The 26344-nt window shown below is 63.6% G+C and overlaps 1 protein-coding gene across 1 annotated transcript in view; it reads left to right on the top strand.

Annotated features, from left to right (window-relative positions):
* The window catches only part of Afap1l1 (actin filament associated protein 1 like 1), a 46707-nt gene that overhangs the window by 6873 nt on the left and 13490 nt on the right, over window positions 1–26344 (top strand). The window contains exons 2-11 of the mRNA XM_048331389.1: window positions 15833–15957; window positions 17928–18006; window positions 18269–18372; window positions 18605–18713; window positions 20468–20566; window positions 20860–21080; window positions 22422–22601; window positions 24158–24250; window positions 25829–25922; window positions 26143–26307. Coding sequence (XP_048187346.1) covers window positions 15833–15957; window positions 17928–18006; window positions 18269–18372; window positions 18605–18713; window positions 20468–20566; window positions 20860–21080; window positions 22422–22601; window positions 24158–24250; window positions 25829–25922; window positions 26143–26307 — 1269 coding nt within the window. The remainder of the gene's footprint in view (window positions 1–15832; window positions 15958–17927; window positions 18007–18268; window positions 18373–18604; window positions 18714–20467; window positions 20567–20859; window positions 21081–22421; window positions 22602–24157; window positions 24251–25828; window positions 25923–26142; window positions 26308–26344) is intronic.

Raw genomic sequence — 26344 nt, 5'->3', positions numbered from 1 at the left:
TGCTCCCGGGGGGTCGCGGCCCCCTCCCCCGCGGCGTCTCCACCCTGGGCCCGCCGGCGGCAGTGTCCCCCAGTCCCCCCTTCCCCGCCGCTGTGGGAGGCGCTGCCGCCCGTCACCCCGGCGCGTGGGACTGCTCCGTGACGCAGCCCCTTCCCGCGCGGCCGGCCTGTCCCAGCCCCGCGCGCGGAGCCGGCGTGGAGACCCCGAGTCTCGAGCGAGCCGCGGCGACGGAGGAGGCGGGTCCTCCCCGTCCGTGAGTCCGTCCTCGGACAGACAGAAACGTCCTCGTCCGGGGGGACCCGCCGCATCCTGGATACCATCACACCCCGAATCCTGTTGACGGCGGTGGGGAGATGGATCCGGGCGAGTTCCCCTCCCGCTTCCTGCCGCCGCCTCCAGACGCTTCCTGTTTCTTCCTGGGCCTCCTCCATCCTGCCCGAGGACCCCGCCCCGCGTGTCTCAAGCAGTGGTTCTGGGGGCCAGCCGGTCCTCTCTGATCACGCCCGGGGGGGGGGGGGCCCGCCAGAAACGCCCCCCAGGTGTCTCGTGAGGGTCGGGTCTGGAGGGAGGGCTGACCGGCCATTCCCACTTGGCCGACCTCGTGGGGGTGACCGTCCTCTCCCCCGACGCTGCCCCTGCCTTGAACTCGGACCTTCTCCAGAGCTTTCTGGATCCCGTTGCTAGCGTCATCTTCGTATTCAAAAGAATCTTCTGCAAGTTTGAAACATAGTGTGTGTGTGTGTGTGTGTGTGTGTGTGTGTGTGTGTGTGTGTGTACACCAGGCCTGGGGTTAAAACTCAGGGCCGAGGTGCTGTTTCTGAGCCTCAGGCTAGGGCTCTACCCCTTGAGCCACTGCTCCCTGTCCAGCTTTGGGGTGTGGGGGCCGGGGAGGGGAGGGGTGGATGTCGTTTATCAGAGATGGGGGTTTCATCGACTTTTCCTGCCAGGCTGGTTTCAAACCATGATCCTCAGATCTCAGCCTCCTGGGTAGCTAGGACGACAGGCGTGAGCCGTGGGCACCTGGACGGACACGTCTCATTTTAGCTTTAAAGAGCCATACTTTCTAAACTATAGCCACTATATATATAATATCCTATTATATATATAATCCCTTCTACTCAACACCCCCACAGAACGTATCCATACAACATGGAGCTCCAGAAATGAATGCTCCTCGTTTCTCTCGGGCTTTTCCTTCATCCCCCCCCCCCCCACCCCGCAATGATCTTTGCTGTGAACACTCAGGGTTTGTGAACTCTGACCTCCAGGATCCCGTGGCTCAGTGCTGGGGGCGGGGGGAGGGGGAGCAAGGCCTGGGGGGGGGGGGCAGCCCACCGCACAGCCCTGGGACAGGAGACCCACATGGGTGTCGGGCTCTGACTCCGAGAGGCATTTTCCTTCTCCCAGGTGGAGAGCTGGTGCCCTTGGTGATCACCCGGGCTCTGGCCTGGCCGTCAGTCACTCGGCGTTGCTATGGATACCAGGGACCCCGTGTGCTGGGGGGGGGGACCATCCCACTGAGACCTTGTCGTTCCCGAGCCGGCAATGGCCGTGTGGAGTGGACAGCAGAGACGTCCGTCCCAGGGGACCGTTGCGAAGACCAAGGTACAGAAGGGTGGCTGTGCTATTCCTCTTCTTGTAAGAGACCAGCTGGGGGTCCCCTCCTTGTGGAAGCTTCCTGCCACACCCCCACTTGCCCTTCCCCTCCGCCTTTGCCTCAGCAGCCTCCTCCAGCCCGTCCTGGGGCTTGAACTCAGCACCTGGGCACTGCGCCTTGCTTTCGTGCTCAAGGCTAGCGCTCTAACGTGTGAGCTTCACCTCTGGCTTTGTCCGGTAGTCACTTGGAGATAGGAGTCGGGGGGGCCTTCCTGCCGCTACTGGCTTTGAACCACAGTCCTCAGATCCCAGCTCACGCCTGTGAGCCACCGGTGTGCAGCGCATCCGGTGCTGGAGAAGGTTGTAACGACGCAGTGAAGTGGGCCTTCTGGGTCGCTAGGAGGCGTGTTGTCTGACTGCCTTGAGTCTAAGGTCCCAGCATCTAGCTTACAGGAAACACTAACTAATGGAACAACTAGGTAAAGGTGGCACTGCGGGGCGAGCCGGGAGCGGAGAGGAGGAAGGGCAGGGGGATCTGAGCTTTTCCCGGCGTCCTGGTCCATCAGAGAAGGGAGGCGTAGGGTCCGGCGGCCCGGGAGGGTCTGGCTCTCGACCTGACCCCCGTCCGGCGGTGAGCGGACTTCAGGCCGCCAGCTCCCCTCGGGAGGCAGAGCCGCGGGGCTGCGGGCTGCGGGCGGGCCGCTCCTCCGCCTGCCCTCCTCCCGGGGAATCCCAGCCTCCCTCACACGGAGGGCGGTCACGGGGCCAGGCGGGCCAGGCTCCAGCCTTCTCCCCGCACAGCTGTCGGGCTGCAGCTGAGGCAGAATGTGACACCGCATTGCCATCATTCCAGCCCCGGGGAGTTCACGGGCCGCGCGCGCACCGGAGCCCGGCCCGGGGCTTTTTATAGCCCTCGAAGCGCGGAGGGCAGAACTGATCTCCTGGGGGGGGGGGGGGGCGGGCGGAGCATGCGTTGGGCAGGCCGCATTCCCTCCATCGTGCTGTCTCCAGATGCCCGAAGTTTAACGTCGGGCAAGAGTCGCGGCCAGCCGTGCGGGACAGACAGATGCTGCCCGCTGTCGGGAGATGGGCTCTCAGCCGGGCTCGGCCGGGCTGCATTGGCACATTCGTCGTAAGCTGTTGGTCTGCGGTGACTTTCAGGAGGACAGTTGGGGCGTGATGGACCCCACCGGGATTCCACAGTGTCGGGGTCTGAACGATCCCCTTCTCCCCGATCTCCCGGGGAGAATGGTGAACCCCAAAATCTATGAAAGAGCACTCGGCCTTGCCTTCCGCCGGCAGAAGGCCAAAGGCGTGCTCACGTGGGCAAGCGCTAAGTTGAGGAAAGGTTGCTGAAGCCTCCCCTCCCCCCAGTCCCCTCCCATGTTACCAGGAGCGGAGGTGGAAAAGAAGGCATCAGGGACACGCTGCTATGGTGGGATGCGTCTCAAAGACTTTAATAGGGAAAGGGACTTATATAGAGGCAATGGCGGGAAAGAAAGGGGGCTGGCCAAAGGGCCAGTCATAGGCTAAGGATCATGTCCATCAAGTGACATCACGAAACTTCCTTTGTGGGCGGGACAACCCCATCATGGTGGCACGCACGTGTTCGCCTCCCAGGGGCGGAGGCTTTCTTTTCCGGTTGAGACCAGAAGGTGGGAGGAACTTCCTCCCACCCTACCCCAGAGCTGGCGGGGAAGGGCAGCGTCTTGGGAGCTCTGTGCCCTTCCCCCTTCATGGCCGAAACTGAATCCCCAACACACAGGACCAGTCGCGTGGTCACGTGGCCTCAGCCCCGCCCCGATGCGTCTCTGCCCCCGAGGAGCCTCGGCACTGGCCTGTCCAGCCCGGAGTGGCCATCAGAACCCCGGTGGCTCCGACGTGCCCTGCTGCGCCCCACAGTCCACACGTTCGGAGCTACCGCCCGGACCTGTGGCTAGTCCGTGCCCTGTGTCACCACGGCCGAGTCTGGGCCCGGGAGCCTCTGTTCTGATAGCACCCGAGCCGAAAGATCAACGTGAAGATGGAAGGACTGCGCACGGTGGTCGCTGCCCAGAAGCCTAGCTGCCGCCGGAGCAGAGGCGGGTGGAGAGGACGCGGCTCAAGGGGGGCCTGGGCGGAAGGAAACCGGAGCAAGACGTCATCGTAGACAGCGCTGGGTGTCGGGATTCACGCCGGCCATCCGTTACATGACGGGATCTCTGTCCAGGTCATCCTGGCCAAAAAAGAAAAGAGAGGGAACGTTAGGGGGACTCGTGAGAGGCTCAAGAGGTAGAGTGCCTGCCTAGCGAGTGTAAGCCCTGGGGGTCAAACCCCGGGACTGGCTTCCACAGACAGAAAGACAGACAGAAAGACAGAAAGGAAGGAAGGAAGGAAGGAGGAAGGAAGGAAGGAAGGAAGAAGAAAGAAGAAAGAAAGAAAGAAAGAAAGAAAGAAAGAAAGAAAGAAAGAAAGAAAGAAAAAGAAACAATTATTTTATTTCGTTGATACAAAGACACGGTTTTCAAAAGCTCGGAACATCTCTTAACATTGTCATTAATTTATTCACTTTTCTCTCTTAAAAATGTAATTATTCAGTAGATAAAGACATCCCCAAGCCAGTGACATGTAGGATGGAGAAATCATGGCCATTTGTATGCAGGCTTTCCTTTGAAGATGAAATCGGACTCCTTCGTTTGCAGAATCAATATTTACCCTTCCTGCCCATTCTGGGTGAAGGGTTGGGGAGAGCCAGGCCTGCTGGGAGGAAACCGAGGGGGAGGGTTGGTGGGTTTTTTTTAGCTCCACTTGAACCAAGAAGTGAGCTGATCTCCTGAGTGTGCCAGGAAGCCGGCGGGCAGCCGGGCGCGGCTCGGGTGGTTGTGGGGGTGAGAGGTGAACTCGGGGCCTTTGAACCCCACAATCTCCACGTGCCACCAGTGCTTGAGATCAGATCTCCCCATCAAAGAGAATGCAACGAACACTCTCTAGCCAAGAACTGAAGATGCGCCAGGATGGCTTCCAAGTGGACAGCGATAGGGAAGGAAAGCCGGGGAGACATCGGGGAGCCCGGGTGTGTCCGCAGCCTTCGAGGCTGCTGCCTGTGCTCCATTCCTAATAATAGCGGAGATAAGGCGGAGCGCAGAGCTGCCTGGCCGGGTCGGATTGCCTGGTCGGAGTCCAGACTCTGCATCTGCTTCACCCTCTGAGTCTCTGTGTCTTCAGCTAAAAATGGAGCTAACACCCTCCTATCTACCAAGGACTGAAACCAGAAAGGAAGGTCCTTCACCCGCCGGGAGCGTGCCGTCCTTTTCTGAACACGAGTCCTCGGAGCGAGGCGCTGGTGGCCTCCACCGCCATCCTCTGTGGGCGACTGAGATCAGGAGGGTGAAGACACGCGGCCAGACTTTTCTGTCCAATTAACTACCAAAAAGCTGGAAGTGGAGCTGTGGCTCAAGTGTGGGAGCACCAGTCACTACCAAAAAAAAAAGAAAAGAAAAAGTTCAGGGACAGTGCGCAGGCCCTGAGTTCAAGCCCTAGGACGGCAGAGTGTAGAGCAGAAAAAGGACTACAGGCGTGGCTCAAGGAGTCAAGCGCCCGCCTAGCAAGCAAGAACCCCGAGCCCAGCGCAAAAACAAAAACCTGGGGGTGTAGCCTAGCGGTAGAGCGCTCGCCTTGCGTGCATGAAGCCCCGGGTTCGACTCCTCGGCACCACATGTGCAGAAAAGGCCGGAAGTGGTGCTGTGGCTCAAGTGGTAGAGCACCAGCCGTGAGCAGAAAGGCGAGGGGAGCGTAGAAGGCCCTGAGCTCTTAGTTCGGGACCCCGTACTCGACCTTGACGCTCGCTGGCTTCCGGGGGGCGCGGTTCTCGAAGCGCCTTCCCTTCTGCGAGCCGGAGCTGGGAGTCGCCCCGCGGAGCTGGGAAGGGCGGCGGCGGTGCGGGAGGCCGAGCGGCCGCGGGCGGGGGGGGGGGGGGGGGGGGGGGCGGCGGGGGCTGCTGAGAGCCGCAGCCGGTCCGGCAGGCGAGCACAGCTAGTGAGCACGGTCACGCTTCCCACGCGGGCTCTCCGCCGTCCTGGCGATCGCGGCACAGACACGCAGGGGAGACATCCGCGTCTCCACCCCTTCCAGACCCTGCTCGGGAGGCAGCTGGGCCACTGGGGGGGGCGGTCCCGGGGGCCTGGCTCAGAGCCCGGCCCTGGGGGGGGGAGGGGGGCTCCGAGGGGGACACGGGAAGGGAGACTTCCGGGCAGGTGGACGGCAGGTGGCCACCCGGGCTCAGCCTTTGCAGCTCCTGGGACCGTCTGGTGACCGGTGGCCACGACACCCAGCAACGCCGCGGATGTCACAGCAAACCTTCCCGGGGTGACCGGCACCGTGTAGACAGCCCCGCACGGCCCCCGCCACGGCCCTCTGAGATGGGTGCTCTTCCCGCCACCCCCCTCCTCCCCCATCATGTCACATGCAAGATGGAGGCTTGGTGAGAGACTTCACCTGCCCGGCCACCCAGTGACGCGGAGCAAATCCCAGGCTTCGTTCTGGGTGCTTCTCGCCTCCGCGCCCAGGGTCTGCCGCCCACCACGCTGGCGCACCCCCAACGTTCCCCCCCGGGCTGCCTGGCCCACCCGGCTCGGCCCTTCCTTCCCGGAACATCTGCTTCTCCTCCTAGGCCAGATGCCTGGACGGTTGACTCCTCCGTCTGCTGTGCCCGGTGTTGTGCCCGCCCCCCCCCTGAGCCCTTTGTTCTTGGACATGTCACAGGAAGAAGATTTGCCGCCCCTCCCCAGTGGCTGGCGGCCCTGCCCCTGCATTCCCGGGGTCCCTTCCCGGGGCATCTGCAGTCGCCCCGCCCGGACGCTCACCGAGGCAGACGCCAGCTTTCCCCCGCAGGTTCACCCAGTGAAGGGGAGGGGGGCCCTCTGGTCAGAGCTCAGAGCAAGGTGACCTCACTGGTCCAGGGGGCGGGGCCCATCACCTAGAGGACGTGGCATCTCGCCCGAGTCCCCGAGGGGACAGATGTGTGGGCGCTGTCTGCGCTCTGGGGGGAGATTGTATGGAAACTAAGGGCTCCGCGGGGTCCGCATGGGGACCGGCTCCGAGCAGATCACGCAGTGCTCAACCGGAGCTCTGGGCCAAGAGCGTCGCCCCGCGGACGAAGCGGCGGACGCGGGGAGGACCCACGCGACCTGCCTCCCGCGCCGCTAGGAAACACTGGGGATCGGGCTGCCGGGGCCAATGCCACGGGCAAACCACCCCGGGCCGAGCCCTCCAAGACTAAGAGGAAGTCGGAAACGGTAAAAACAACTGAGCCCGTGTCCCAAAAGCCCAGCCGGGCAGAGCGGCTCACGCCGAGAACCCCGAGCACTCAGAGGCCCGGGAGCTGGAGGCCGGCCGCCGAAGGCCGCGGCGTTGTCAGGTCTTTTCGCAGCCAGTGACAAGCCGGTGTCGCGGTGCGTGCCTGTCATCCCAGCTGGGTGAGAAATACGAACAGAAGCGTCGCGGTCCAGGCTGGCCTGGGCACAAAGCAAAAGCTTTAACAAAGAGCACACACCGTAAAGGTGGGAGGGCGGATTCGAGGCAGAGCACCGGCCTGTCTGGGCCGACTCTGCCTGCCTGAGTCTCGCCGAGGGGCCGGCCCGGGGCCTCACCCCTGCCGTCCGGTGGGCAGGAGGGGCCCGAGGACGGTGCCGTGCTAGTGCTGAAGCTGTCACTCCTCTTCCGTGTCCGGTCGCAGGTCTCACCTGAGTCTTTGACTTGAGACTGGGGTCTAACGATGGGTCTGAGAGGCGGGCTGGGTAGGGACGGTTACCACCGTGACATTGAGAAAACAGAGGCTCAGAGACGTCCCGATGCCCTGTTCCTATTCACGTGTGCACACGCGCACACGCACGCACGCCGTCCTGGGACACAAACCCTGGGCCTGGGCGTCGTCCCCGACCTTCTTTTCCTCAAGGCTAGCGCTCTACCACTTGAGCCACGGCGCCACTTGCAGCTTTTTCTGAATTGCTTATGGGTGAGAGTCTAGCAGACGTTCCTGCCTAGGTGACCTTCATCATCTGGGCCTCCTGAGCAGCCAGGATGACAGGTGTGAGCCACCAGCTCCCAACTCTATTCCTCTTCTTAAAAAGAAATCGCGAAGGTGCTCACTCGGCGCTGCACCTGGCTCGTAGCAAGTCCTTGACGAGGAAGCCCAGAAGCTTGAGCTCTGCATCAGGATCCGGATTTGAATCTCAGTTGCTGGCTGTGTGTCTTTAGGCGAACGACTATGCCTTTCAGAGTCCCCCCGGCCCAAGTGTTCTACAACAAGGGGCAAAAATAGAACTTGCTTTACGGGGTCATTATGAGGATGAAGTGAGGTAATCCACCCAGATACGCAGCACAGCATCTGGGAGATCACGAGCCCGCACTGGGGTCTGCTTTGATGACGGGCGTCCCTGGTCTCCCCCGGGACCATGCGTCCCCCAGGCTTAAGTGAAGCCGATGGTGCAGACCGACCAAAGCGGAAGCAGCTGCCATGTTGGTGGGGGGTGTTGAGCGCGCGTATCACCGTTCTCCACTTCCTCCTGGAACCGTTTCCTCTATGAGCTAAACGGGGAAGAATCCGTAGACAAAGGAACAATTCTGGGAGCGTCCAGTCAAACAGCCAGAAGCTGTTTCCTGGGCAGCGGCGTCCAGTCCCCGCCTCCTCCGCTGTGGTCAGAAGCGGCCTGGAGAGAGGAAGGTGCCTTTCCCTCTCACCTAACGCGTCTGCTACCCCCGTCTGCCTGAAATAGCGACTGGAGAACTGTGCTAGTCCACCAGCCCTCGTGATAACCCGTCTCCCGGCCGCTCACTCCCCACCAGCCCTGGGCAGCGACTCCGGTAGCATCCACACGCCCCCTGCAGAAGCAGCACCGGCCACTCGCCGGTGGCTCAGGCTAGCTACTCAGGAGGCTGAACTCTGAGGATCAAGAGGCTGAGCTAGCCAGGCAGGGAAGGAAAGGGCTGGACGTGTGAGGCACCGATAGCTCACACCGACAGTGCCTAGCCTCCCAGGAGGCAAGAAAAGTCCCCATGAGATTCCTGTCTCCGGTTAACTACCAGAAAACCAGAAGTGGCTCAGCGTGGCAGAGCACAAGCCTTGAGCAAAAGAACTCAGGGACAGTGCCCAGGTTTAGAGTTCAAGCCCCTGGACTGACAAAGACAAGCCAGAAGTGGAGGTGTGGCTCAAGTGGTAGAGCACCAGCCTGGAGTGAAAAAGCTCAGGGACAGCGCCTAGGTCCTGAGTTTAAGCTCTGATACTGGTGTGGACGCACGCACACGCACACACACACACACATACACACACACACACACGAAAATGATACTCAGAGGGAATAAGTAAGTGACCCACAGTTAACCTGAGTAAAAGGGAAGCAGAAGTTAGAATTCCTACACGTCTTCACCATCCCTCCGTCATATTTAGACCTGTGTTTCCATCCTGGCACTCGAACTTGTACTGTTGCATCCATGAAAGGATGCTGAGATTCTACAAGAGCTCTAGCTAGTGTGCACAACAAGCCTTCCAAGGTGACCTTACCCCCCCAGGCCTGCCTCGCCACAGGCTATATTTAACCCTGGAAAGCATGGAGCCCGGCCTGGCTTTGCAGCTCGCTTTGCCTCGCTACTCCTTGCTCGTCGTCGTTCACTCCTGACGCGCACACGGGATGTGCCCCTCCCTCCACGCATGGGGACGGCAGGGCGTGTTTGCTTTAGTGATAAACAACGCACGTCCCACTGGGGACGTCCCCTCCAAAACCCTGCCCGCCGCTGGGCCTTCCCGTGGTCTCCGCGAGAATCCCTTGTAAACTCCCAGGAAGGAAGTGAGGTACCGTGACCCCCGCGGGACAGGCATGCATCCACGTGAGAGAGAGGTGTGGCCAGGGAGGGGCAGATGTCCGAACCCCTGAAGTGAAGGGGAGATTCCGGGTACCTTCCCTGTGGGGCTGCGATCTCTACAGGCCTAACGCTGAGGGAGGCGGGGTGGGGGGGGAACCAGCGCCTCCTCTCCTGCCATCCTCGGTTTCCATACCTGCATAGGGGGCTGGTTCACTTTGTTCCCTGAGTCCCCGGATGTACATAACATGCACATCTCTTAAGGTGGGATATGCCTTTAGTAGTAAAGGAGGAATCGTATCACTAGCTCGCCTTTACTGAGCGCCTGCTGTGTTCTGAATATAAACGTTTTAAACTTACATAGGTCAGGCCCAGTTCTACTGATAGTGTGGTCACACTTACAGGCTACCAAGGACACACCGGAGGCCCAGGGCCATTTGTCAGTATCCCAGATGCCTGCGAAATGGGGGAACCGGACTTAAACTCGGGTTCATTTGCTCAGCATCTGCTAGCGATCGTTATCTCCTAATTTACACGTTAGACTTAAAATCCACCAAGCAACAGGGCGTGGTAGACCATCCCTAGGAGACAGAGGGGGATCCTGAGTTGGGGGCCAGCCAAACCTGCATAGCAAAACGCTGTCTTAAAAAAAAAAAAGGTTCATCAATGGCAGAATGTCCGTCCCTGAGTGAACTGGCAACTGTAGTCACACGAGGGACACCGTTGGCCAAAATAGTCTTCGGGAGCTTAGCCAAGTAAGAAATTGAAACTTGTACTTCCTCCTTCCCCCCCCCCACCCGTCCTAGGGCTTGAACTCAGGGCCTAGGTGCTGTCCCTGAGCTGCTTTTCTCAAGGCTAGTGCTCTACCACATGAGCCACAGCTCCAGGTCTGGCTTTTGGGTGGACTTCCCTACCCTAGCTGGCTTCGAACCTGTGTCCTCAGATCTAAGCCTCCTAGGATTACAGGGTGAGCAGTGCCCCCTCCCCTGGCGTCTGCTTCCTTTCGTCGGTCGGTTGTGGGGCAAGGGTGTTCTCCCTGAGCTCTTTTTGCTCAAGGCTAGTGCTTTGCCACTTTGAGCCGCAGCGCCCCTCCTGATTGGAAGTAAGGGTCTCACGGGGACTTCCCTGCCCAGGCTGGCTTTGAACCTCGATCCTCAGATCTCAGCCTCCTGAGTAGCGAGGATTGCAGACGTGGGCCACTGGCGTGCCCAGCTCCTTTGTTGCTGCAGAATGTTTTGTCTTTCTCCTTTGAAACACCTCTTTGGACTATGCGGAGTCCTCCCTAGGACAGACACGGTATTAAGATCACCTTGGCTTCCTGGACACCAGAAGAGAAAGGTAGCTACAGAAATGCCCTCCTTCCGCCCGTCCTTCAGCCCTGTGCCGGTGGGCACCGGCTCAGAGCAACGGAGAGTGAGCCAAGAAGGGTGTAAAACCGCCCCGGAAGACAACTCGGCAATCGGAGCTCGCGTCCCGCCGTCCTAACGGATCCAACTGGTCAAGTGAAGCGCAGGACCGGGGAGGCTGCCGCTACACTCGGGGTCCCAGCCCATGCTGGGGCTTGCATTGCGCCTCAGCTGCTTCTCTTGGGGCCGGTGCTCTGCCACTTGAGCCACAGCTCCGCTTCTGGCTTGTTGGTGGTTCGTGGGAGTTAGGCTCTCCTAACTCCCGGGCTGGCTTCCAACTTGGATCCTCAGACCTCAGCCTCCCGCGTAGCTGAGGTTACAGGCGTGAGCCACCAGCGCCCCCTGGTGATCAGACGTCTTTAAAGTCAGGCCCGGGTTCTCGCTTCCAAACAGCTTCTAAGAGATGGAAGTTGGGTTATTTTGTTGTTTGGGAATTGAGTAAACCAGTGACAAAACAGAGGCCTTTTACAAAGCCACATTCTGACAACTCTTATTTTCCAGTTTAAAACTGCACTGGATGCATTATTTTCTGGCTGTGAAAACAGAGAAGGTTGAGTTGGGTTTGTGATCTCTACGAAGAAGCTGGTCTGATAGAGAGGCGAGAGAAAAATGTCACCTCCTCTTTCTGGTTTGCATAAGGAACAACTGTAATTTGTAAGCTGTCCCCAGACATTTCCGTTAATTACATTCTGAAAAGTGCACAGGATTAGTTTGACAATAAGTAAATAAAAATGGTTAAGAGGTGCACAGGATTGGAGCTTGGCTCAAGTGGTAGGGAGCCAGCCACAAGAAAGAGAGAGACTGTCCATTCTAGCCTGCTATCCAACCTGCAGAAGCCGATTCAGGGTCCGTTATCCCTGAGGTTTGCACAAGTTTAACTGCCCCTCTCCTTTGTCATAGAAACTGAACTTGCTTCCCTGTAGATCTTTTGTTGTGGTTTTTTTTTTTTTGCCAGTCCTTGGGTTTGAACTCAGGGCCTGAGCACTGTCCCCGGCTTCTTTATGCTCAAGGCCAGCACTCTGCCACCTGAGCCACAGCGCCCCTTCCGGCTTTTTCTATCTATGTGCTGCTGAAGACTCGAACCCAGGGCTTCATGTATACGAGGCGAGCACTCTACCACTCGGCCGTATTCCCAGCCCCCCTGTAGATCTTTAATAAGTCTGAGCTATTGAATGCCCCGGGCTCCTCACTGGCCTGGCTGACGGCCTTCTGACTGAGTGACTCACTTAGGATGTGAACCAGGGCTACCAGCACGGGCCCCATGGCGGTGCTCGGGCCTGGGCCTTCGTTTCCGCCACATCACATCTTATTTCCCTTTTATCTTGCTGGGGAGGGCGAAGGAGCTGAGGAAGTTGATCTCAGTCTTCAATGAGTCTCTCCGGGCACGGTAAACACTGGCATCTGGTCTTCTAAATAGCTCTCTAACTTCACTTGAGAAACTTCGTTTTCGCAATCCGGAGAGCAATTAGCCGCCCCCATCTGGAGTTTCTGTGCCTTTCGGAACCACTTACGAAACTGAAGGCCGTTTCTTCCTGGGGCTTGAACTCAGGGCCTGGGCCCTGTCCCTGAGCTTTCTTGCTCGAGGCTGTTTCTCTTCCACTTGAGCCGCAGTTCCGCTTCCTGCTTTCTTGGCGGTTCGTTGGAAATAAGAGTCTCAGCGCTCAGCCCCGCGCTGACCCGCGCTGACCCGCGCCGCCGCTCCCCCGCCCGCGTTTCTCCTCCAGCGCGCGTGCGCTCGGGTGAGGCGGAGCGTCTCCTCCGAGGCCGGGAAGGAGCCGGCGATGGCTGAACACGGCCCGCGTGCCGAACGCCGAGCTCGCGGGGATCCCCGTGCCTCCCGGGAGACCACGGGGAGCAGCCTCGGGTTCACAGCAGCGGCACGTAGCTTCCGGGAGCCAAAATGTGACCCCGCTCGGGCGTGTGCCACCGGGCACGCGGAACTGCACCCCCACGGCGAGAAGAAAAGCGGGGAAGCCAAGAGAGGGGAGGACGGGGGGGGGGGGGGAGAGAGAGAGAGAGAGAGAGAGAGCGAGGGGCTCGGAAAGCTGCAGCCGGGGCCCACTCACCGCAGGACGGCTGTCTTCAGGGCACTGGGACACCTGGGCACCCCCAAACGCTTTCCGTGGGGCCACAAGGGCTTCTTGAGGGATCCTCACGCGCCCGAGGGGTGAGAGAGTGGGGGGGAGTGTGGGGGGCGTGGGGGTGCACGGCTTACGTCACCCGCCTTCCCTCTGCGTGGGCGTGCACGGGCGGGTGCCGGGGTGGCGCCAGGGCAGCCCTGAAGGTCAGTGGGACAAGGGCGCGTGTGGCCTTGCGGCTGGGAACCCCCCGGGCTCCGGGCCCCGCGGGCTCCCGCCTGTCCCCCCAGGGCCTGGGAGATCGCCGGGGACCCGCAGCCGCACCCCTGCCCCCGGCCGGCAGAACCGCGGGCCAAGCGCAGCCGCTCCCCTCCCGTCAGCCCGCAGAACCGCGGGCCAAGCGGCGTCCTCGGCAGCAGAGCGCCAGCCTCGAACAAAACAAGGGGGAAGCCCGCCCTTCCACGACCCTGGGCTCCGCCCCCAGAGGCAGCACCCACGGGTCCTTTCTCTCCCCCAACACCTCCACGGCGCCTCTCTTAGCGGGGGGCCCTCCAGGGGGTGAAGGCAGGGTTCACGGTTCCGCCCTGCCTTCCCAGCCTGGGCCCCAGAGGCCGACGGGCTCCACGCAGGTCAGCCGGCGACTTCCAGCGCCTCCCTCGGCCAGCGCCGGCCCTGCGCGCCCCGCTGAGCTCCCCGCGCCGGGGTACGTGCCAGTGGCTGAGCTCCCCGCACCGGGGTACGTGCCAGTGGCTGAGCTCCCCGCGCCGGGGTACGTGCCAGTGGCTGAGCTCCCCGCGCCGGGGTACGTGCCAGTGGGGTGGCGTGGCCCCCACTGCCTTGGGAGACACGGCGTCCCTGGCGGATTCCGTGCGCGCAGCAGCGGTCGCAGTCATGAACGAAAGGCTTGCGTTTGAGCCCGGGCGCCGGGGGCTGCTGGCCGGTTCTCTGGTGCGGGATGGGGTGTCCCTCTCTCTGTCTCCAGACCCGCGGGTCCCCCTGGGGGCCTCTCCACTGCTTACGGGGAGGGTCCAGGCCGGGGAAACCCAAGGTGGCACTGTTAGAAGTCCCGTCCCTTCTCCTCGCTTTGTGTAGCTTTTCGTAGTCTCAATCTGTTCTCCTAAAAAGTAAGGGCAATCCGCCAGGCCCCAGGGGCTCATGCCTAGCTGCTCAGGAGGTTGAGATCTGAGGATCAAGGTTCAAGGCCAGCCTGGGCAGGAAAGTCCATGAGACGCTCGCCTCCCATGAAACACCGGAAAGCCAGAAGTAGAGCTGTGGCTCAAGTGGTAGAGCGCTAAACTTGAGCGTGAAAAGCTCAGGGACAGTGTTCAGGCCCTGAGTTCAAGCCCCAGGACAGGCCCATGTGCGCACATACACACACACGCACACAAGAGTAGGGGCAATGCTGAGACCCCCCCCCTCCCCCATAGTTGTTGATAAGATCCCTTCAGTATGATAAGGTCCAGGCGGTCTGGCCCCTGGTTACGTGAATAGGTAACGTCAGGAGAGCAGCCTCCCAGCCTCCCTGACCTGTGTGACCGTGGAGGTGTGATTTAACCTTCCTGCGCCTCCCGTCCACCCTGCATATAACGAAGCGAATCAAATATTTGTGATGGGATTTAAGTGATACGGTCATTACGAAAGGCTGAACACAGCTCCTAAGCGTTCAGCAAGGCTGGCTAGCTTTCATTGTCATGTACGAGTGCTTGGGACTTTACACAAAGTAGCCAAGCGCCAGCAGCTCACACCTGTAACCCTGGCTCCCCCGGGAAGCTGAGATTTGAGGATCGTAGTCCAAAGCCAGCCAGGGTAGAAAAGTCTGCGAGGCCCTCATCTCCGATTAACCACCACTAAGCCAGAAGCGGACCTGTGGCCCAGGTGCCAGCCTTGAGCAAAAAAGCTCAGGGACAGCGTCCAGGCCCTGAGTTCAAGCCCCAGGACAGGCATTAAAAAAAAAAAAAAAACACCTAAAAAGTTACAAAGCAGAACGAGGCTACTGCTCTAATCAAGCTGGCCTTTTGCTGGGAGGCAAACCAAGCCCCCAGCTACTGCTTGAGAGACCTCAGTGACGCCATGACCTTGGCAGGCTGCCTTTGAAGGACTCTCTGCTCTAGGATCCTGCTACCCAGTAGGCACCAGACCTGGGAGGGAGCTTGTAAGAAACAGAAACAGCTCCCACCCACCGCAGACCTCCTGCACCCGAATTTGCATTTTAGTAAGACCCACGGGTGACTCCTGTATACTCTCAAGCTTTGAGAAGTGCTGACACGGGGCTGGGGATATGGCCTAGTGGTAGAGCGCTTGCCTCGTATACATGAAGCCCTGGGTTCGATTCCCCAGCACCACATATATAGAAAAGGCCAGACTGGCGCTGTGGCTCAAGTGGCAGAGTGCTAGCCTTGAGCACAAAGAAGCCAGGGACAGTGCTCAGGCCCTGAGTCCAAGGCCCAGGACTGGAAGAAAAAAAAAAAAAAGAAGTACTGACATGCATGCAGAAAGCATGGCCGTTGGCATGTTGGGCACAGAGTAGGAAGGGTTAATGTTTCCCTTGGCTCTGGCCAAGGCACCGGAAACAGAAGGTTCCAGAGATTGAAGCACACGAACTGATGGGACAGGAAGACTCCCTTCCTGCCTGTGTCCTGGACGGCCCAGGGCTCTGGCGTGGGGCCCGCTTCACGACCCCCAGAGCCCGTGTGCAGCCTGGGACACAGAGGCCTGGCCTGGGCGCAGCGTTGGGGTGAGCCTGGGGGGGGGGTCACCTTCAAAACGAGGCCCCCTGACGTCTGATACGGAGATGGGGAGCGGAAGCAACACCGCCCGGCTGGGAGCAGGGCCCGGTGGAGGCCGTGCCAGGGCCCCGGGGGAGGGGGAGGGGGCCCTGACCTCAGAGCCTGACGGCACCCCATCTTCCTCTCTCCCCAGTCCTGGAGCAGCTGCTCCCGGAGCTCACGGGGCTGCTGAGCCTCCTGGACCAGGAGCTCCTCAGTGACAGCGCCTTGCAGAAGAAGATGGCGGTGGCTTCCATCCTGCAGAGCCTGCAGCCCCTGCAGCCCCTGCCAGGTCAGCCTGGAGCAGCTCCGCACAGAGCAGTGCCTCTCTAGAACCTTCTACACATCCCCCCACGCCCATGGAGGGAGAGCTAAGCCTCCGGGAGGCCGGAGGCGCCCGCCACGCTCCCTCCCGCCCAGGGTCCCCATCCGCCTGGCTCTTGTCCTTCCCCGGAAGTCCTCCGTTCCCAGCCCACCGCCAGCCGGGCAGCGCGCCCCACACGCACAGATCACACGCGACACACAACACGCACAGACCACACAACACGCAACACCACTCGTGACACACCACACGCATAGCACAGACCACACACAGACCACACGCGACACACAACATGCATAGCACACATCCCACGCACAGACCACACGTGACACACAACACGCACAGACCACACAACACGCAACACCACTCGTGACACACCACACGCATAGCACGCAGACCACACACAGACCACACGCGACACAACACGCATAGCACACATTCCACGCACAGACCACACGCGACACAACACGCATAGCACACATCCCACGCACAGACCACACGTGACACACAACACGCACAGACCACACAACACGCAACACCACTCGTGACACACCACACGCATAGCACGCAGACCACACACAGACCACACGCGACACACAACATGCATAGCACACATCCCACGCACAGACCACACGTGACACACAACACGCACAGACCACACAACACGCAACACCACTCGTGACACACCACACGCATAGCACAGACCACACACAGACCACACGCAACACAACATGCATAGCACACATCCCATGCACAGACCACACGTGACACACAACACGCACAGACCACACAACACGCACAGACCACATGCAACACACAACATGCATAGCACACATCCCACACACAGACAACACACAACACGCATAGCACAGAGACCACGCATAGACCACACACAACATGCATAGCAGAGACCACACACACCACACGTGACACAACACACATAGCACACACAACATGCATAGCACACATCCCACGCACAGACCACACACAACACGCATAGCACACGTCACGCACAGACCACACGCGACACACAACACGCATAGCACACATTCCACGCACAGACCACACGCGACACACAACACGCATAGCACACATTCCACGCACAGACCACACGCGACACACAACACGCATAGCACACATTCCACGCACAGACCACACGCGACACAACACGCATAGCACACATTCCACGCACAGACCACACGCGACACAACACGCATAGCACACATTCCACGCACAGACCACACGCGACATGCCACCCAGCACACACAACACGCACAGCACACATGCGGCATGTAGCACGCACCGACACAAACATGCCCTGACAGTACAGACAAGACACCTATGCACACATCACACACTACCACACACGTGCACGCTCACACACCCTCGTCCTCCGGAGTGGCATCCCCCAGAATGCTGCGCGCGTCCCTGGGAATCTGCATTTCCTCCGCCTGCTCTGCTCCACCCTCTCACCCCCCCCAGTCCCCCCCAGCCGCAGCCCTTCCTCCCCCCGCGAGTCCGCGGTCAGCGCGGTCTGTCTCGGTAGCTCGGTCTCAGCCGCACGGGCCTTGGGGGTGCGGTGACCGTCACACTGGTGACTCACGGCGCGGGGTCCCCTGCGGCCCTCGGGGGACGGCGGGGCTCCCCGAAGGCCAGCGGCGTGGCCCTCACCAGAGCCGTGGCGCCAGCTGTCCTAGAGAGGGAGAGTCTGGGCTGCTTCACGCCCGCCCGCAGGCCCGGCCGTCTGGGAGGATCAGGTTCAAGGCCAGCCCCTGACGGGAAAGCCCCCTCGCCTCCGTCTCGGTGGAGAGGAAGCTGGGCACGCGTGTGCCCGCCCGTGACCCCCAGCTTGCCCCGCGGGGACGAGGGGGAGGGCACCGAGGGCGAGAGGACCGGCCCCAGCCCCTCCCTCCCCCTCCCCACCCCTCCAGCCAAGGAAGCCTCCGGCCTGTACGCCAACCTGCACTCGGGGCCCAGCTTCGTGGAGTCTCTCTTCGAGGAGTTCGGTGAGCGCCCTCCCCCCCTGTCCCCCCCCAGGCTGGAAGCCCTCCCCCCCACGTGGCCGCACTGCGGGGCCTCGCCGCTCCGCCCCCGGGCAGCTCAAGGGTCCACCCCAGTACCGGGGAAGCGGGGTTCGGGGTGGGAGCCCACACACCCGGCCCGGGCGCCGGCGGAAGCCTTTAGCTCAGGAGGTGATGAGGGTAGAGCTCAACTTCCGGACCCCGTATCCACCGCCCCCCCACCCCCCTCCTGCTTGGCCCCCTGTAGACTGCGCCCTGGGCGACCTCCAGGACTTGGCAGAGGATGACCGCGAGCCCAGCCCGAGAGCCAGCCCCGAGCCGGAGCCCGCGGGGAGCCCCGCCCTGCGGAGCGTGAGTGGGGCTGGGGGGGGGGCGGGGGGCGGAGGGGGGCGGGAGTGGGGGGGGCTCTGCCTCCTGGGGGCTTCTACAAGGCCCTGAGTTCAAACCCCAGTATCGCACACGCACACGCACGCGCACACACGCACACACGACACCTTCACGGGTAGACTGCAGCCTCCCTGCGGGGCGCTCTGTGCCGCTCTGCGGGGCCCCTCGTCTGACCTCCCGCTTCGTCCCCCCTCAGGCAGAGGACCTCCCTCCACCCCTGCCCAACAAGCCTCCCCCCGAGGACTACTACGAGGAGGCCCTTCCCCTGGGTCCCGGGAAGTCCCCCGAGTACATCAGCTCCCACGGTAGGTTCTGCTATGGGGGGGGGCGGGGGGGCGCAGGAGCCGGGGCGCTGAGCCGAGCTGAGCCTGCCGGGCCGTGGCCACCGCCCCGAGCCTCTGCGACAGCCCGGCTGGCGGGTGGGCGCGCCCGGGGTGCTGGGCGCTGTTCAGTTCTGCGTGGGCTTGGGCAGCCCTGGCTCCCCCCGGGGAACAACAAGAAGGAGGAGCCCAGCCGCCGAGAGCCCCGCGTCGGGGCGGGAGGCGGGCGGCGGGCGGCGCCGTTGCCGGGCAGCGGGCTTTCGAGCGGCGTGGGGGTGGACGGGACTGCCCGTCCACGGGCGAAAGGGGCCGAGGCCTGAGGCCCCTTGCGCCTGCTCCTCCCCCCCTCCTGCCCGGGACCCACCAGGCGCCCAGCTGTGCCCCTCCGCCTCTGCCTAAAGCCCCAAGCCAACGCCGCCGCGCCAGCCCCGCACCACAGCAGAACACCCGGCTACCGAAACACACACGCGAGCTCCGCATGAACGCCCAGCTACCAAAACACACGCACACACGAGCTCCGCACCACAGCAGAATGCCCGGCTACCGAAACACACGCACGAGCTCCGTGCAAATGCCCAGCTACCAAAACACACACACACACGCGAGCTCTGTGCAAATGCCCGGCTACCAAAACACGCTCACTAGCTCCGTGTGGCTCGGAAGTGAATCCCAGGGTGTAGTCCCTGAAGAAAATCAGAGGATACTGCATAATGCAATGTGCTCGAGCTTTAATTACGCATAGACACGTCCATGCATTCATTTGAACAATTTTTCTCGGCTGTGCGAGAAGCTCTTAGGATTTTCCTGTGGAAATGGAGGGGGGAGCCTGGTGCAAAGTGCTTGCCTAGCGTGGTTGAGGCCCTGGGTTCTATCTCCAGCATCATACATACCTACTAGGTACATATATATCCTATCTCACACACGTCAGTACCTACATATATCACACATGTAGATACACACAGATCATAGCTCACACACACATACACAAAACCAATAGGTTAACCAGCCGTGACCTGAGACTCTGTTTTTCTTTTTCGTCGGTCGTGGGACTTGAACGCAGGGCCCGGGTGCTGTTCCTGGCTTCCTTTTTGCTCAAGGCCAGTACTCTCCCGCTTTTTAAGCCCGTTTTCTGGGGGTTGTTTGGAGATGAAGGTCTCACGGACTCTCGTGCCAGGGCTGGCTTTGAACTGCGATCCTCAGACCTCAGCCTCCCGAGTAGCTCTGGATGAGAGGGTGGGCCCCAGCGCCGGGCCCACCGAGAGACTCTGAGCTCCGATTCACTAGCAAACAGCTGGACGTCGAGGCGCGGCTCTGGTGGTGGAGGGGGGGAGGGGGGGAAGGGGGGAGGGAGGCCCAGCTGGCCACACAGTGCACAGACAGAGCTGCAAGCGGCCACTCGCGGCCCCCCAGTGCCGAGTCACGTGGAGGGGGCTGACCGCGCGCTGATCTGGAAAGACCTTTGAGCCGGGTCTGGAAGGAGGGCTGGGAGTTCTCCGGTAAAAGATGAGAAAACACAAGGCGCGATAGGAACACAGGCCCGGAGCGTGACCGGGACAGGGCGGTTCTGGGGACGGGGTGGGGGGGGGGGGGTACAGAGCAGAGCAGAGGTAAGGCCGGGACCAGATCCCCCCCCACCCCCACCCCCGCCGGCCGGGCAGCCCTGAGGAAGAGCGTGGTCCCCGGCCCCTCTAACCCTCCCCGCCTGGCCCGCACCCCAGCCGGGCCTTGTCTGCCCCCAGACGGCTGCGGCCCCGCCCTCTCGCTCATGGACGGCTACTACGAAGACGCCGACGGCAGCTACCCCACCACCCGGATGAACGGAGAGCTGAAGAGCTCCTGTGAGTGGGGGGGGGGAGAGGGGGCGGGAGGGGGTCGTGGTTCGCAGGAGGGGGTCGTGGTTCCCACGGGTTCTGCCCTCCCCCCCCCGCCCCACAAAGCCTCACGGGGGGAGCCCCGAGTCAGCAGCCCCAAGGGTGGCCTGGGCCCCGAGACCCGGCGGCCGACCGGAGGGCGGAGCCCGGCGCCCGTCTCGGTGCCGCGTCCCCCTCCGCGGTGTGGGCTCCAGAGCCGGGGGGGGGGGAGGGGGGGCGACCCGGTGACGGCCCCTCCCCGCCCCGCCCCGCCGCCGCAGACAACGACTCGGACGCCGTGAGCAGCTCCTACGAGTCGTACGACGAGGAGGAGGAGGAGGAGGAGGAGGGGAAGGGGCGGCGGCCGCGGCTGCAGTGGCCCTCGGAGGAGGCCTCGCTGCGTCTGGTGCGCGGCTGCCGGCTCTGCGCCTTCCTGCTGCGCAAGAGGCGCTTCGGGCCCTGGGCCAAGCAGCTGACGCTCATCAGGGACGACCAGCTCCTGGTGAGTGCGCCCGGCACGCGCGCGTGTCCCCGCCACGCCACGCCACGCCACGCCACGCTCGGGCTCGGCCGCCCCGGGGGTCGGCCCCGGACCACGCCCGAAACGCGCGCGTGCCGAAGCCGGCAAGGCGGGAGAGCCAGCTCCGGGCCCCGCGTTCAAGCCCACAGCGCACACGCACGCGCACACACGTGCACACGCGGCCCTCGACCGAGAGACGCCCCCCCTAGAGCGCGGTGCTCTACCCCTTGAGCCATGGCCCCCACCGCTGGCTTTTTCCTGGCTAATAGGGGGAGAGAGCCTCATAGATCTGTCTGCTTGGGCTGGCCTGGAACTGTGATTCTCAGGTCTTAGCCTACTAATAATCGAGAATCATAGCAGGGGCCGCTGACGCCGACTTGCGGTTACTTTTGACACCGGTGCTCACTTTTTACCCAGACCGTCTCAGACACCGATCCCCTGTTTATTTCTCCCGTTTTAACGGGGATGAATCACAGGCTCGTGCCCCCACGCCCGGCTTTTTTCTGTTGAGATGAGGTCTCCAGCCTCCCCACCCCAATGCGGAACCGAGATCCTCCCCCTCTTGACCTCCCAAATGACAAGTGGCCGGGACTCCAGGGGTGAGCCACTGTACCCAGCCGTGGGGGGGGGGGGTGTCTGTGTGTGTGCGTGCGTGCGTGTGTATGCTAGTACTGGGGCTTGAACTCAGGGCCTGGGCGCTGCCACTTAGCTTATTGGGGTTGTTGGTTTGTTTCTCCCTTTTTGGCCAGTCCTGGGGCTTGAACTCAGGGCCTGGGCGCCGTCCCTGAGCCTCTCTGTGCTCAAGGCCGGCGCTCTGCCACATGAACCACAGCGCCACCTCCGGCTTTCTCTGTGTGTGTGGTGCTGAGGACTCGAACCCAGGGCTTCGCGCGTGCCAGGCGAGCGCTCCACCACCGCGCCACACTCCCGGCCCCCACGCCACCCCCTAGGTTTTCCACTCGGGGTTGGTACTCGCACTCGATCCCTGGAGCCACACACTCTGCGTCCGGCTTTCTGGTGGTCAAATGGAGACAGGGATCTCCGGCTGGGTGGCAGCCCGGGTCCTCAGATCTTAACCTCCTAACTAGGGGTACAGGCTTGAGCTGGGGCAAGAATCCTCCCGTTTCCTCCCAGGCCCTTGTGGGGTCCTCCGGTTCTGGGGGCCCGGACCACTCCCCTGCCACCGAATCGGGATCTTCCTCCTCCTCACCAGCAGGCAGCGGGACCGGAAGGTCCCCCGAGGCCCCCACCCCGCGGTCCCCCGTTAGGCTGGGGGGGGGGCCTGATCTTCCGGAACGCCCAGACGCCCTCCCTCCCCACCAGTGCTACAAGAGCTCCAAGGACCGGCAGCCGGCACTGCGGCTGGCGCTGGGCGCGTGCGCGGTGGTCTACGCACCCAAGGACGGCCGGCGCAAGCGGCACGAGCTGCGCTTCTCCCAGGGCGCCGCCGAGGTGCTGGTGCTGGCGCTGCAGAGCCGCGAGCAGGCCGAGGAGTGGCTGAAGGTGGGTGCGCGCGCGGGCTTCCGGAAACCACCGCAGCCTCAAACCGGCAGTGTGGCCGGGGAGCCCTAGCCAGCGGCTCCTAGGAGAAGACGGCGCCCCCCCCAGGACATCCCCCCCAGGCCCATCCCCCCAGGCCCATCCCCCCAGGCCCATCCCCCCAGGCCCATCCCCCCCAGGCCCATCCCCCCAGGCCCATTCCCCCCAGGCCCATCCCCCCAGGCCCATCCCCGCCAGGCCCATCCCCCCAGGCCCATCCCCCCCAGGCCCATCCCCCCCAGGCCCATCCCCCCAGGTCCATCCCCCCCCAGGCCCATCCCCCCAGGCCCATCCCCCCCAGGCCCATCCCCCCAGGCCATCCCCCCCAGACCCATCCCCCCCGCCCATCCCCCCCAGACCCATCCCCCCAGGCCATCCCCCCAGGCCATCCCCCCAGGCTCATCCCCCCCAGGCCATCCCCCCAGGCCCATCCCCCCAGGCCATCCCCCCCAGGCCCATCCCCCCAGGCCCATCCCCCCCAGGCCCATCCCCACCAGGCCCATCCCCCCCAGGCTCATCATCCCCCCAGGCCATCCCCCCAGGCTCATCCCCCCCAGGCCCATCCCCCCCAGGCCCATCCCCGCCCCGCTGCCTCGGCTCCACTCGGAAGCCTCTGCCTTCTGCAGCCGTGCCCAGGACTGAGCGCAGGGCCTCGGGCTCGTCGGGGGGCTCCACCCACCGCCACAACACCCCTCACTGCTTCCTCCTCTCATCTTCCTGCCAGAGAAAGGAGGCAGCCCCTCACCCCTCCCTGCCCTCCCTCCCTCCCTCCATCTCTCCCTCCTCCCTCCCTCCCTCCCTCCCTCCCTCCCTGCACGCAGCCATGCGGTGGAAGGCCCTGGGTCCTCACCCGTCCCTGGGGGCCGACGCAGCTTGGCTCAGCAGGCTGGAACGCGCACTCTCGCAGGCTGGGCGCGGGGTGGCCTCGCTCCTGCGTTAGGTCTCGGCCTCCAGCGGGCGGCCTTGCCTCTCCCTGCCTCGTCACGCCCGTCCGTCCCCGCGTTGGAGCCTCGTCCTGCGAGGCTTCGGGGTCCTTCACCACTTCCTGTCCTCCGGCCCCCCTGAGCAGAGGGCGGCTTCTCCAAGACGTCCACCCAGCAGCCCCAGCCCCTGGCTTCGCCTCCCTCGACCCATCCCACCCACAGGCAGACACCGAGAAGCCTCTCGGGACCCTGACCTGCCCCACCAAGGCTGTCGGTGACCCAGGCCCCGGCCACCTGGTCACAGGGGGCGTGGCTGCCGGTGACCCAGGCCCTGGTCACAGGGGGCGTGGCTGCCGGTGACCCAGGCCCTGGTCACAGGGGGCGTGGCTGTCGGTGACCCAGGCCCTGGTTACAGGGGGCGTGGCTGTCGGTGACCCAGGCCCTGGTCACAGGGGGCGTGGCTGTCGGTGACCCAGGCCCCGGCCCCTGGTCACAGGGGGCGTGGCTGTCGGTGACCCAGGCCCCGGCCCCCGGTCACAGGGGGCGCACACGCCCGCCGGGTCTGCTCGCCGTCCCCAGCTCGCGTCCTCCCCACAGGCCATCGGAGAAGTCAGCAGGAGCGCCCGGGGAGCCGAGGCAGCGGACGCCCCCAGGTCCCCCGTCCTCCCGTGCAAGCCGCAGGTGGACAAGGTGCGTCTGCCCCCCCCCCAGCCTCCCGCTCACCTGGACGCGGCCCCCAGCGCCTCGGCCCCCGCGACGCTGTTCTACGCGGCCCCGAGGGGCTCAGTGAACGGAAGCACGAGGACCAGGCAGCCTGTGTGCAGTGCTAGCCGGGGGGGGGGGGGCTCGGGGGGGGGGGGCGGCTCAGGGAGAGGCCAGGGAAGGAAGTGAAGCCGCGTCCGCACGCGGGCAGCAGAGGACGCGGACCCTGACCCGCAGCCGCCGTCAGGAGGGAAGGTGGGGCACACCCGCAGGGCCAGCGCTCACCACGTGGGGGGGCACACCCGCGGGGCCAGCGCTCACCACGAGGGAAGGTGGGGCACACCCGCGGGGCCAGCGCTCACCACGTGGGGGGGGGGGGGCGCGGCCGCGCCGTTCCAGGCGTCTTGGAGGGGCTGAGTGTGAGCTGTGCTTTTGAGCTGAGCAGGTGTGCACGGCCACGACCCCAGGCCCCCGTTCCTTACACGACGGCTCTGGGTGGCCGAGCCGGGCGAGGCCACCCCAAACCACGCAGTCACCTGCTGCACCGTCACCGGAAAGGACAGTGGGGGAGGAGAGCTTGGCTTCTAATGGCTGGACCTGCGGGGGTGTGTGTGTGTGTGTGTGTGTGTGTGTGTGTGTGTGTGCTGGTCTTGGAGCTTGACCCCCCAGGGCCTGGGCGCTGTCCCTGACCGCTCCAGGCTTAGCGCTCTACCGCTCTGAGACACAGCACCCCTTCCTGTGTTCTGGTGACTCCCTGGAGGTCAGCGCCTCGTGGGCGTTCTCGCCCGAGCTGGCTTCAAGCTCATTCCCGGGCGCGCAGCCTCCTGCGTCGCGAGGGTCCGCGGGCGTGAGCCACCGGTGCCCAGCTGTGTGCCCGTGTGCCCCCTCCTCCTCCCCGCTCAGATCCCTCCTGGCTCCGAGGGACCGTCGGGGCCTGGCTTGACTAGGTTCTTTGCTGCGGCAGGACTGGAGTTTTCGCTCGAGCCCTACGCGCGTTCGGGGTTCTTGCTCACTCCCCTGGCCCTCGTCCGCTCGAGCCGCGCTTCCAGCTCTGCTTTGTGCTGGTTCATGGGAGGTGGAAGTCTCCCCGACGTCGCTGCCCAGGCTGGTGACCTCAGCCTCTGCGTCGGCACGCGGGGGCGAGCCGCAGGCCGGTCCCCTCCCCGCCGCGTGGGTGCGTCCCCCGTCTCCTCGTGTCAGGGTGACACGCTCTCGTGGTGCTTCCGCAGCCAGGCCACCCCCTCCCGCCCGCCCCCAGCAGCCAGGCCTCCCACGCGTATCCTGCTCCCACGCGTATCCCGCTGGCACGCGCCCTCCGGGGCTCCGGTCCCCCGCCGAGGCGACTGCAGACTGCTGGGGCGCGGCCGGGCGCGGGCTACCGAGCGTCCCCCTCCGTGCCGGTAGATCCAGCCGGCCCTGGCTCGGCCGCCGCCTTCCCGGCGCCCGGGCAGGGCGTGCCAGGCGCACCGCCGCCGCGGGGGGCCGTGTGTGTGTGTTCGACGCGTGTGCTGGGGACGTGGGGGAAGAGGGGACTGATGGGGGCTCCCTCCCTCCCTCCCTCCCTAGAGGCTGTCCCAGGAGAAGCAGGCGTCGGACTCGGACAGCCTGGGCGTGGGCGACGGCGGCTCCACCCTGGGCCGCCGCGAAGCCGGGGAACCAGGTAGGGCCCTGCTTCCTCGTGCCAAGCGGGAGAGGGCGGGCGCGGGGCAGGGGGGAGGGGGAGGGGGCTCCCCCGGGGCACGCGTGACCGACCGAGGCCCGCGTGGGCCAGGCCTGGCGGGCAGGTTGGGAACCCAGAGCAGGCCGGGTGGAGCCAGGCCCCCGCCTCCTGGTCTGACCCACCCCCCCTCCCCCCGTCCCCCCCCACCCCCGGGCACCAGGTAAAGGGAAGAAGAGCGGCCTGGCCGAGCTGAAGGGCTCCGTGAGCCGGGCGGCGGGCCGCAAGATCAACCGCATCATCAGCTTCTCCAAGAAGAAGGCGCAGGCCGAGGACCCGCAGACGTCCTCCCCCGCCTCCTCCACCGAGGACGAGGTCCCCTGCTGCGGTGGGTACCGCGGGGGGCCGGGCGTGGGGCCGCCGGG

This window comes from Perognathus longimembris, chromosome 22 (genome assembly GCF_023159225.1).
Source record: "Perognathus longimembris pacificus isolate PPM17 chromosome 22, ASM2315922v1, whole genome shotgun sequence".
NCBI lineage: Eukaryota > Metazoa > Chordata > Mammalia > Rodentia > Heteromyidae > Perognathus > Perognathus longimembris.
Note: the sequence above shows the minus strand (reverse complement) of the source record. Positions and strands in the feature narration are given on the sequence as shown.